The 13,287-nt window shown below is 41.2% G+C and overlaps 1 protein-coding gene across 7 annotated transcripts in view; it reads left to right on the forward strand.

Moving 5' to 3' along the window:
• COBLL1 (cordon-bleu WH2 repeat protein like 1) overlaps positions 1 to 13,287 on the forward strand; it is a 777,739-nt gene that overhangs the window by 501,635 nt on the left and 262,817 nt on the right. For all 7 annotated transcript variants that reach the window (XM_069616309.1, XM_069616308.1, XM_069616306.1 and 4 more), the window contains one exon: positions 4,295 to 4,534. In XM_069616309.1, coding sequence (XP_069472410.1) covers positions 4,295 to 4,534 — 240 coding nt within the window. The remainder of the gene's footprint in view (positions 1 to 4,294; positions 4,535 to 13,287) is intronic.

Here is a 13,287-nt window from a genome sequence, read left to right on the forward strand (position 1 = left end):
ACGTCTGAACCTGCCTTCTGCAACTGCTTAACTCCTGGTTTCCTCGATAATAATCATCTAGAGTCAAAGAAAATGAGGACAACTGCAACAGGCTCCTAATGGTTCTACCCAGTGACTTCTATCCTCTGGGGAAATCCTTCATATTTGATATAGACACCCTGTTAAACCTACATAACCACCTCCAACTTCCTCTAGAGGTATCAGGCAGGCCGACATGCAGTGTACCACTTTCACCTCTATCGTTTACTCACACTTGTGTTTAAATCTGTACATAGAATAACTTTCACCATGTCCCCGGTGTGACGAATCGCGGGATTGTCACTTCTCCCAAGGGGCGAGGCTGTCCTTGTGAGGCTAGGGAGTTGAGTCCACTATGCAATACCCTCTCTAGGGGTTGCAGAAAGAGGGACATCACTGGGAGCCTATGCTTCCTCCCCCATACCCTCAGGGACAATGACTCCCGTTCCAATGAGCAGCTCTCTTCCCATTACCCTCAACAGACCCAAGGCGGTAATCACATTGAGAGAAAGCATTAAGAGCCCCTGTCTATCTACTTATGTGATGCCTTAGACACTGAACAATTCCTATTGGATACTTGCGCAAAAAAGATCAATAGAGTTAAAATGAATGTAACTCGAGAATATTCTGGGACGAAGAAGAGCAGTGGAGTTTTAATGAATACAAGCCAAAAACAGAAGGACTCCCGCAAGCTGCCAGGTAAATCCCAGGATCTCGTCATAAATGTGGGAGGACAGAAAGATGAAGAGGGGGAAGCCTGGGAGTTTTGTATCAGCTGCGAGAGGGACGCTGATCTATTGGTGCAAAGACTGCTTCTCGAGACGGAAGGATTTCATGGGAAACTGAGCCTTGCACTTATCTGCTGGAGGGACAGGTTATTGGAAAACTGCAGAACTGATGGTAGTCCCAGCATGGACACCTTTGAGGAAGCACAAGACAGCCTAGCAGAAGTCAGCCAGGCAGTCCTTAGTTCCAGAAGGGACATGCGAACAGAGCAGCAAACGGACAGGCTAACTAGAACTTGAGAATGGTTGCAAGAAGAGGCCTGAGTAAAGAGAGTGGTGGCCGGAACAGGAAAAGTGAGGAATCCCTCACCGAACCATTTATCCTGACGCATGTGGAAGAGTACAGTGAGAGAAAAATAAACAAATACGAAAGACATCCTGACAAGGAGAAGAGAACCGAAGAAAGAGAGCGGTGACCCAGTGATGCAACCTCACCGTAAGAGATGTAACAGGGAGAGCGGAAGACCCGGGGATAGAGGCGTTGATAACGGTTACCTTATCAGTAAACGTCATAGTTGGAAAAACTAATATAACAATCATAGTAATCTCACTTGTGACAGTGAAAACAGTAATTGTGTCATGCACTGAGGCCCCAGGTGACGTTATACATTCTTCCCCAAATACCAGCCAGGGAGGAACAAACAAAATCCCTGGCTAGAAATTGGAACAAAAGGTGAGACAGGGTATAATATAGCATGGTCAGGAACTCGACAGCTAGGAGAAAACAGAATTAGTTTGAAAGATCTTTAGCTATATATTCATGTAACCCCCCCTGTATAGATACATTCCAGGGTCACAAACCAAGTTAGCCAATGTCCAAAAAAGTACCAGTTCATCGAAAACTAACAGGGAAAAACAGCAGCAATCCAAAAAAGCACGTAAAAAAACAAGCGCCTCCCGCACAACAGTTGAGAAGTAATGTGTACCACAGGCCGGGCATTTAAATAATGCCGGTATAACGTCCTAGTTGACCATGTGACACTGTTGTCACGTGAACGTGTTGCCTTGCTGTTGAATAATCCAGCATTGCCCAGCGTCTTTAAAGCGCTGTGGCAACCTCCATGTGCATCACCGCAGGAGACCGGGGAAAGAACGCCGACACGACCGCCTCTGCCACGGGACCACTGCACAAGGGTCGGCGCAACCGGCACACAACCTCAGGCGGCCTAGGAAAGGGGCACTGCCCACGGCGCATGATAGCCGGTAATCCACAAGAGGGCCACCACACGTGGCACTCTGGTATGCTCATGACAAATTGTCACAGTTGAAAAAACAAACATAATGATCAGAGTAATCCTACTCGTCCCAGTAAAAGAAAGACTGAATCAAGTATTGTGAATTGTTACTGGGGTCCCCCTACTCATCCTAGTGAGAGAGAGACTGACCAAATATTTGGAATCGTTACAGGGAGCATCCTAATCGTCCCCGTGATACAGAGAGTGAGAAGGAGACTGTACATTATTGTTGGAACCAGCATCCTAATCCCAGTGATGGGGTGGGCATTCAGAAGACTTTACATTATTTAAGCTAATACAGCAAATAGCCAAAAACTATCTAAGAATTATATATTAAGGCTGAGGAAGCCTATCCAGGAGAAGGTAGTCCTTCTCCTGTGCATTAGTTGTCTTGTCTTCGTGGTAGTGTCAGTGCAGCTTAGTTTTGGATGGAAGACAGACTGTTTTACTTTGGACTTCAGAACCGATGACTAGCACCCTAGTTTAGTTGTGTTAGGCAGGGAAACACCTAGATTAGTGAGGCATTTTCTTATTCTTTACAATAAATACTTCCTGAAATAGTCAATCCTAGTCTATCTCCTTCTTCTGACCTTCCACACCGGATAGCAAAGCGGTCTCCCTCTACATCCCAGCCTGTACCCTCTGCTCACGACTTGCCATCGCCCTCAAGCCCATTCTCTCCTTTACCATACAGGTTGATCTCTCTCCATGCGCCGTCCACTGACAAATCTCTCTTCCGTGAAGTAAGATCATCCTCTTCCCTGCCTGCTTCCTAATAATCGCTCTCAGTGGATATACTCTATCTTGAGAGATGTTGCACCACCCTTCATTATCACTGAAAGCTATGTCTATTGTATTTTATTGGAGAAGCAGAAATGTGTGTTTTGACCATAAACACTTTCCATGGGATAATGCATGGTGATGTCAATTAAACAAGTTACAGTTAAACATGTGATTGATTCTGAGGGAGCAGAACATCCTGAACAAGTAGGGGAGGAGAAAATGTGCTCTTGGGAAGCCCAAGGAGGCACAAGAAGAGACATCTAAAAGGGTTGCAGTGAATGATGGAGCAGCATGGCAAGTGTTTCATTGCAGGCAGTAACAAGTCAGACAGCATGAAGATTACATGTGGACCTTGATAAAAGGAAAGTACAAGACTTGGACACATCTTCAGGATCCCAGTGCAGTGGGTAAAATCAGCCAACTACATCAAGAAAGGATAATAGGTTCCAGCGGTAAAGCCCATGAATCAACTTGTACTGTCCAACTTCCCACTCCGTCACCCCTCCTAACAACCTGGTTGATTTTGGCATTCACTCTATTGATCTCCGTTGCTTTTGAATTAAACTGCACGTAATTTCTTATTGAAATGCTAAAAACAATGTATGCAAATATGCATGATGCTTTTAAACCTTTTTAAATGCAGTTCTGGTAACAGCTACAAAATATATCTGTGAACGATATAATGCTGCAAACCTGAAAACAAATATTAAGTTCACTAATTGAGATGTGATTATGTGAAGAAATATTTAACTCCAGAAATCATTCCATTGAATAATTTCCATCTTTTTAGTTTTGGATATTAGGTGGCGCTTAAGGGACACACAGCGTGTGTGGGTTTTAATCACCCAACCTTTGACTTCCCACAGCGATTCCTTACTCTGACCATTCCCACTGACTACCTGCCCCTCCCTGCCACATAACACATCCTCCTGGGATCTCTGTGAATTGATGAGTTAATGGGTTAATAACATCTGTGAATGTCTTACTCTTGTAATAAAAATGTCTGAACCAAGCGTGTCTTGCCCCTTGCAAAAAAGTCCTGTTAAAAACAGGCATTGACAAAGCCAACAGTTTTAGTGCATAGGTTTTATGTAGACATTTGACAGATACTGCTACCATATGTCAAGTTAAACACACTGTTTTCCATCTGATGCTATTTTATGGCCAGGCTTCTAACCATCCCTACACGAAGGACAAAGTTGTTCCTTTGCCAATTCTTGTTCTTTTTAGCTAGTCTTGATCGCTTCCGACTATTGTTCTTTTGTGATGATTGGCTTACTGTGTTAATATGTGTAGTTATAATTTGTCTTTGCATAGACTGGTTTATCATTGCTTCATCTATCGCATGGCCTCAAATTATTTGTGGTACATGCCTGTTTAAAAAAATGAATTCTTTTAAAGAACTCTCCATCTTGAACATGTTGACATTTTTATAATCTTTGCCTCACTTTGTTTTTTCCCCCTCATTCTAAGACGGCAAGTGCTCCTGCAACTCCATTACTTACTAACCAAAGACCTATCAATAATACAAGACCTAACAAGGTTGTCAAACAATATGAGTCGAACACACTGCCAACTGAAATGCCAAAAAAGAGAAGAGCACCATTACCTCCAATGTATGCTTCTCAAACTGTTCCAAAGGATTTTGTCCAAGGTCATACTCGTCCACATTCCCTTGTTGTTAAGTCTGCTAGCATTGATGGAGAACAAAAGGTCAGTAAAACAATATTTTGGACACTCTTTTATTTTGCCACAAATCAAAAGAATTAACTGGTGAAATTGTTTTTCAAAATGATATTGAAGCCATTATTGTATATTGATTTTCTCACAACCCCACAAGGGTTATTAAAAAAGGTACGGAATGCGCCAGAATCCAAAAGTGGATAGTCTTATGATTTACTATGTGTACTGATATACAGAAATACCCTTTTTTATATGACTAAAACACTTTTGAGTAGAATGTATTAGTTCTAAGTAATCGCCTAGAAGCTAAAAATGGGCTAGTAGAAATGTCATGAGTTCGATAATAAGGAAAAAGAAATTAACCTGGCACACGTCTTTCCAAATACCACTGAAACTGATGTAGTTTGGTGTTTTCGGAATATCCCATAATTTTATGTGAGGCAAGTGAGCCACTGGGTACTAGTTGGGTCCGGCTGCTACCCAATTTGGCTTCCAAAGGGTGTTTGAGGACGGATCCCACTGAGTCACTTTTCCCCACAAGATGCATTAGACACTATCCTTAAAAAAAACCTAAATCTGAAGACTGTCAAAGCTCAAATCATCCAGTTATGTGGCAAGGAGTTTGCCCAGTGCCTGAAATGGAAGCACTGGTCCATAACCAAGATAAGGTTCTTGAAGGAAATGTCACAGAGGTTATTGAGCCCAGACAATATAAAAGGACACAAAGTACCAGAATGCCACAGACTGCTAAAACTGGCTCCAGGAGTGGAACTGCAGAACAAATTAGCAAAACATATCTCTGAGTCCATCTTGGAATGACCAGAAGATGCTAATCACTCTTGAAGTTGGAAGGCAAAGTCCTGGAGAGATGCAGAGTCTTTTGCATCCTTGCACAGTTGACTGACAGGTATTCCCTGGCCAAGAGAACACAGGTGCGACCGTACACCTGTCACAAGTGAGTGGAGGGAGAAATTACAATTACAATGCTGTGAAAATAACCCATGGTCTAAGAAGGGCCTGGTTTGAAGTCTCAAGATCCTGTTGTGAATCCTGATAAAGTTACGGCCCAGGATGGACCTTTTGGAAGGACCGCTTTTGAAGCTTGAATGAATGAGAGGTCCAGCAAGGACTTTTGCGAAGTCCGAGAAAGTGAAGACCCAAGAGGGATCTATTTGGCAAGAATCCATGAAAGATCATTTGTGAAATAAGCTTGTTGTGAAACTGGGAAGCTGAGAAAGGGGGAAAACCCAGTCATTGGGGATGGCCTGCAATTCAACATGACTGTAACCACTTTCCCGGAAGAGTTCCTGGAACCCGGAGGTGAAAGCAGGCAACACAACTGAGGAGTCCAGACTGGGAGTAGCTCCTGAAGGAACCTTCTCAGGAATTGTTGGATTTTGTGTTTGTTGAATTAGTATAGGCTCTTTGTTTAGATGTTGAGAACTCTTTAAGTAAGCCACCATTGAAATGTTTTAGTCAACGGTAGCCAGGAGGCTAAGGACTCAGTAAGGTGTGGTGAACCACCTGGAAATCACACTTTCCTTGAGACTGTTTTCCGTAGAGGATTCCTCATCCATTCTAATGACCCTGATAGTTCCTATAGACATTCAGCCCATTCATTCTGAGCATTAGCAATAAAATAAATCAGTTTAACAACAATATTTATAAATTGCCATCTTTGTTCAACCTTCGCACAATAGCCTATGGATTAATACTTGTAGAACTCTAAATAGAATTTGAATTGGAGATGTTGCACCCGAGGAAATCAAGCACTGCATGCAGTAGCGAAAAGGGGGGTTGTTAGGTTGCACTGTAAAATATTGATCATTTGTAGAAGTGTTTGTCGTGCTGCACTATTTTGTCCATGAAACATTTTAATCGTATTGACTTCATTTTGTGTTTCATTTAGTTATATTTTCTATCACCTTTTGAACTTTGGGAACAATCAACGCCATGTTATAACCTTAGAGGGATATTGGGAATAACATTTTTTATCCGGCAGTTTTCCAGTGATTTTTCTTTATTTTTTTTTTATATTTGCACAGTATGTTGTTGCTAGAGGCAAGACAACTAAGTTTAAAGTGCCCTTCTGAATGCAAAATAATCAGATGTTGATGTTAGGTGTAGTGAGAGCTCACCTCATAGATGATCTACTTCAACATGTTACCTTTATGCACATGGAGATAATAGAAGTTCAAACAATTCCCAACTATGTAGAATCACTCTAGATTGCATCACGCCCCCAATGATGTCCTACCTCATGGTAGCAAAATCAAATCAAAATGGTAGATCACACAGGGCTGGACACATTTTTTCTCTAAAGAGAAGGGTTGGCAGAATGCCTACAGGAATTGAGGAGTAGCAGAAATGGAAGACTATTGGAAAAACTGTGTCAGGATGAAGGAGTAAAGCAAGGTCAGTTGAAGATGTTACTAAGATTATAGTACCTACTGTACGTAGTTTGAAAGTTTAGTTCCTACTCTAATTCACAAACCTCCATGGTGTCCATGATCAGGAAACAGAGCCTACATTCACTCAATCTAAGGGTGGTTTTAAGAGCATTTGCACAATTTTTGTACTTGTGTTGGCAGATGATTTCAATGGCACAGTCCTTTTAGTCTCTGTAGCCTTGTGATGGACTCTTAACATTCCCTCTCTTGCTGTAGGGGATCTCTGTAGATTCTTTATCAAGGCAGGTTCTTCTGGGCAGGATTACCCCTCAACACCCACCAGATGATATTCTTTCTTGCTGTTTAGTGTCACCTGCCTTCTGCCAATAGCTTGACCAAGGCCTACAGCAGGTCTTTTGCTTTCTTTCACCCCAAATTTATTAAAGCGTAGCCTATTTGACTTATCCACCTCTCTCAGAGGTTCCAAAGTATGTGTTAGTTGGCTTGGCACGATCCTGGACCCTTCCAAAGCGGGGTCTATTTGGCATAGCCACCTGTGTTTCTCTTCATCACCAGCGAATAAAATCACCAAAACACATTAGTACGCTGAGACAACTCCTTCACAGTTTGGCAGTTTGGCTCTTATTATATCTTGAATGTAATATTGTTTTAATGAAATGGGTTTGTTTCTCCAATGTGTGCTTTTGTATGATTGGCCCCTGCCTAATGGACCCCTCCCCCAACATATTTGACCCCCCCTTTATTTTCATTATATTGCGGTGATGCAATATTCCCAGTGATACGAGGGCTCAAGTAGCGTGTCCACCATCTTGTAACCGTGTATCATTGTCATGGTGGCCCGGCAGTGAGACTTCTAAGCGCTGTAATTCAAACATAATAGAACATCTGAGACAAGAGTTTCAAAATTGCAAGGTAAGATTTAATTTCCGCATTTCATGCACTCGAGCGCACTTAAGGTTCATCCACGACCAGTATTTCATGGAGAGTGGAGAAGTGAAGTGCCTGAATGGTACTCTGTGTCAATTTCTTTACAGAAACGAAGCCTGCATCAACAGAGGTCATTTGTTATTAATTTGCAAAAGATAATAATGCAAATATGTTTAACCTACATACACAATAACATACCTAATTCCCAGAGGGCAGGACCAATTACATTTTCAACAGATGTTATTGCTATGTCAAGAATTACTACTTTGCTTGTGGCTTAATTACATACTTTATCCACCAGTTCACGGGCAGTGACTTGTGTTTGAGGTCCTTTAACACAAACCCCACCTGCCCTTCGTTCCGACTATGGTCACCCTATTTGCACAACCTTAAAAGATACCTTTCGTGCTCTTAACATAGATAGATTGGATGAACACTGTTACTCGGTTTGTAACTAACCTCTGTTTAGTTCAGTCAGTCTTTACATAGCATTTATCTAATAGAAAGGAACCATATTGAAACAGCTTTTCTTACTTCGCTGAATGGGAAGACCTGCCTTTAATATTATTTAACCTAGGTTTATCAGTGAAGGCCAGGCGGCTAAAACATGCCCTCTACACGGGCCCAGAATTTTCTTGTAATGACTGACAGAACAATCCACAAACCCCTTTCCATTTTGTTTTACTCAATGACTGACAAATGCAACCCCTTTGTAAACATTACTAAGAGAACAGGGTTTTTGATCATAAAAAGAGATTAGCGTAGGGCTAAGAAAAATGCACATTATTGTTATATTCTTACAAATCCTCCTTTTAGCCTAAGCACATTCCTTTTTGCCTGAATCAGTTATACTTTTAATATCTATGTCCATAAAATTCTGAATTTGCATTTCTTCCATCATCATAGTATTCTATAATTATCCATGGGGAGGGGCTTCGTTATTTTTACTACCCTAACACAGCTTTGAGAAATAAAGGACCAACATATACAGGACTGTACTGAAGACAACAACAACCTAATATTAAGCCAAATACCACTAATATTATAGACCGCACTTTCCATCCACAATCTTTTAGCAAATTCCAAAATCATTGGGACCAGTTATTCTCCTGTCCAATCTCGTAATGTAATGTATTCTCCCAATAAGTGTAATTGATCAATCGCATCAAAGATATCTCTAGAGCTACCAGGTATGTAATTACAGCAAGAGGAGCCCACTATTTTACAGACCCCTCCTTTCGCGGCTGTGAGGATGTCCAACACCATCCTATTTTGAAGTGCCACCAATCTAATAGTGTCATGTTCAGTTGTTAGATTCACAAATATATTTGCGTCTCGTTCAACATACTTTCTACCACTCTGAGTCTACGAATGCTTCTGGAGTTAAGGGCAACCCCTAACATTGGTACTATCCCTTTCCCAAAATCTGCGGCCACCTGGGCATCAGTATCAGTCTGTCCACTTCATTTTTCCCTCTCTTTAGTTTTACACGTTGGTAGATATTATCTGTGGAGCTCACATAAACTCCAGGAAATATACCTCTCCAAACCTTCTTCAACCATTTATATGCTTTTCCGTCCTCACAATCATAATATCAATTTCTATAAGGAAGAATGGAATTAGTACAATTAGTATAGTCAACGATCGTATCAAAGCATTGCATATTATATTTATCCCTTCCTATAGCAAACAGGGGCTCTCCTATCCTATGAGTTACCTGGAATAAAGGATTTGTGACATTCATATAAGAGATATAGGATTTCCATGTGAGGTTAGACACCATACTAAGACCTGATCGATTGCTAGACAACCAAAGGGTTTTACTATATATTTCAGGGTTTTTAATAGTAGTGTTAAGCATTATCCTTCAAGGAGGGGCACATGTTCTATCCCAATCATTTATAAAACTGTTATGAGACAGAGAAAGTACAGCACATAATCTTGATAAATTAACTGGGACTGCATATTAGGGTATTCCTACGCCATCGCCACTCTGTTATTAATAGCTTTTTGAACTTTGTCCATAACCTGTACATATGAATTATTTCGCTAACCATATCTCTGAAATACATACAAGGAGTGATGAGTATGGGTTAAGACATGAGGGGGGGAAGGGAGCTTGATAGTGGCTCCAGTGTTATTGGGAAGAAGTGTCTTTAAAAGAGGCACAGAATCATGTTCAAGGAACCAAAAAAAGGGAGAAAGTCCCATCACTAAAATCATTGAAAAATGCCAATATTACTATTCGGTCTTCCATTGTCCACGGTCTCTGTGAACTAGAAGGTAGAGTCACTTCATTGTTTTTCATTGGAATTTGATCACCAAGTGGATGCAACTCCATAATGCAGATTCTCTTCCGTCCTTAGATACCCCGTTACCTCCTGGAGTGCACAGGGATCAGAACACGTTGATTTCTCGTGTGTGCTAGGCTGACCTCGATATCAAACTCGCACTTGTAGATTTCCAGTGGGCACTGACTGACATCAGTACCAGATCTGCACTTTGTAGGTTTCCAGTGGGCAATCCTATTTCTTCCTGCGCCTCAGATTGTATCTGGTCGCTACCGAGATAGTATGACCTTCGAACAAGGTGTGTGTCTGTGTTGAAGACTTTATATCGGATTTTGACAGAATCACAGGGATGCAAGAATCCTTAATTTCAGATGATGAAGGATGATTTCCATCAGAGGGTGAGGGCAAAGGAACCAATTTGATGTGAGAAGCGTGGATCCAATGCCTTTTCCCTTCTGCTGGAACTGCAGTTTGGGTGGCCAAGAACACCTTGTATGGTCCTATCCGTCGTGGTTCCAGTGCAGTGCTTCTTTGAACATTTTTTACCATTACCAGGTCGCCAGGTTTCACCCGATATCCTTCTCGCAAGTTCTTGTCCGGCAAGCTCCTTCACCTGCTGGTGGATAGAACGCAATTGTACATTCAATTGTTTACAATAATCAACAAGCAGTGGGTGCTCAATGTCCTTCAATGGCCTTGCTCTAGGAGCAACCCAAAAATTAGCTGTTCTGCCCATAACGATTTCATAAGGGGATAATCCTGATTTGGGCGCAACTGTGATCCTCTTAGTGAGTAATGCTAAAGGTAAAGTGTCTGGCCATTTAAGTCCTGTGTGTGCACAAACCTTTGTTGTTTTGTTTTTTTTAAATTCCATTGTGCCGTCCAATTAACCCTGCACTTAATTTGTTTTTGATCTGCAATCTATTACACACATTCCGTATTACTTCTGCAATAAAGTGGGGGCTATTGTCGGACCAGATTACCCGGAGCAATCCAAACCTGGGGAATATTCTTTCAACATGACTTTTGCTGTGGAGATGGCTGTATTATGTTTCAAGGGAAAAGCCTCTACCCATTTGCTAAAGTCACAAATCACTACTAGCACATACTTCAAATTATAACATCTTTCTAATTCAATAAAATCAAAATGCAATACTTCAAATGGGAAGGTAGGAGTGTCAACATTCCCTGCAGAGACTGTAGTCCCTCGGGCTACATTATGTTCTAAGCATATTATGCAATTTCTAACCACATTCTCAGCTGTTGTAGTAATCAATGAATTACACCATACATTCTCCAATTGTTTACAAATAGCTATAGCGTGTATGTGGGCAGGTCTGTGGGTCATATACACAACCATAGGTAACATCCATTGTTTTTTAGACCCTGTGAACCAACACCCCTCTTCATCCTGTATATCAACACTGTCTTGCCACCCCCTTATTTCCTCTTCAGTGGCCATTGATTGTATTTCTTTAATGCTAACAGATGTTTCCGCTGTACAACCTAAATCCTGGGTCCTTCTAATATTTTCAGCATTATACATCCCTGAGGTACAATCTTGCGCTGTTTGTTTAGCTATGGAGTCAGCAAACGCATTTCCTTTATGTATTTCAGTCACTATTTTCTAATGGGCAGCACATGTAACGGTTGCTAGTTTCTTTGGTAGCCTTAGAGATGACAACAGTGGCAATATTAAGGAATCATGGTGTATCTTAGTTCCATGTGAAGTCAAACATCCCCTTTCCGCTCTTAGTTTTCAGAAATTATGTGCTACTCCAAAGGCATACTGACCGTCAGTAAAAATATTTACAGAAAGATTCCCCGATAATTCACAAGCATGACTCAAAGCTATGATTTCTGCCGCTTGTGCTGAATTAAAGGGTTTTCGTTTGGTCTCAACTACAGTTTTTAAAGTAGTAACTGCATAAGCTGCAGTTGTAGTTCCATCAGGCATTTTAAAACCTGATCCGTCAAAATATAATTCTCCTTCGCCTGCGGAAGGGGTGTATCTCGCAAATCAATCCTGCTCTTGGTGTCTTCTTCAGTTGCAAAGATACAATCATGGTCAGCTGCCTTATTGTCCCAGATATCCTGTTTTGGTATGGGTAAAAGCTCAGCAGAGTTGAGTGTTTTGCAGCGCTTAATTTTGATATGTGGTGCAAACAATATTAATTAATATCTGGTAAGTGGAGCTGCAGTCATATATTGGGTGTAAGTCCTGTTTAATAGGACATCGACCAAGTGAGGTACCATCATGGTTAAAGAGACCTAAAACCATACCTTCACTTTGTTTTACTGACAAAGCTGCCGCTGCTGCAGCATGCAAACATTTAGTCAAAGCACATGCAGCAGGGTCTAATATGGAGGAAAAATAGCCGCACAGTCTATTCCTTCCTCCATGTTCCTGTCAAAACAGCCAAAGCCCATCCATCAACTTCATGCACAAACAAAACAAATTCCTTAATGTAATCCAAAAGTCCCTAAAACGGGGGCAGAACAAAGCGCTGTGAGCAACAAAACAAATGCCTCTTGATGTTCATCAGTCCATGGCACTGGATCCTGGACATTTTTTTTCATAAGCGCTCTAACTTGTTTTTCTGTTTTCGGCTGTGGCATTTTAGAAATCACTTGTATTCGATCAGGTGCTAGTTTCCTACCCTCCTTAGACTGGAGGTACCCAAGATATGCTACCTCCTTTCTACAATACTGAAATTTCTTCAAAGATGCTTTATGAACATGGTGAGCTAAATGTGACAATAACAATACAGTTGCATGTTAACAGAGTTCCTCTGTGGGAGCTGCTATAAGCAAATCATCAATATATTGAATCAATGTAATAGAAACTGGTAATTTCAGGGAATCCAACTGTTCCATAAGTGCCCTACTGAATATATATACTTGGGATTTCTGTATAACATTGTGGTATTCTAGTGAAAGTATACGCTCTCCCACCGAGGGAGGAAAGCAAATAAATATCAGCTTTCTGGATGTAGTGGTACACTAAAAAATGCATTTTTCAAGTCGCTCACTGAAAAATATTCTGCAAATTTTGGCATCATGGTAAGAATGGTGGTAATGTCTGGAACTATTGGAAACTGAGGTACTACAATCTTGATGATCACTCTTAAATCAATTACAAGACAATATGGTA

Source organism: Ambystoma mexicanum, chromosome 9 (assembly GCF_040938575.1).
Source record: "Ambystoma mexicanum isolate Mex_15411 chromosome 9, UKY_AmexF1_1, whole genome shotgun sequence".
Classification (NCBI taxonomy): Eukaryota; Metazoa; Chordata; class Amphibia; order Caudata; family Ambystomatidae; genus Ambystoma; species Ambystoma mexicanum.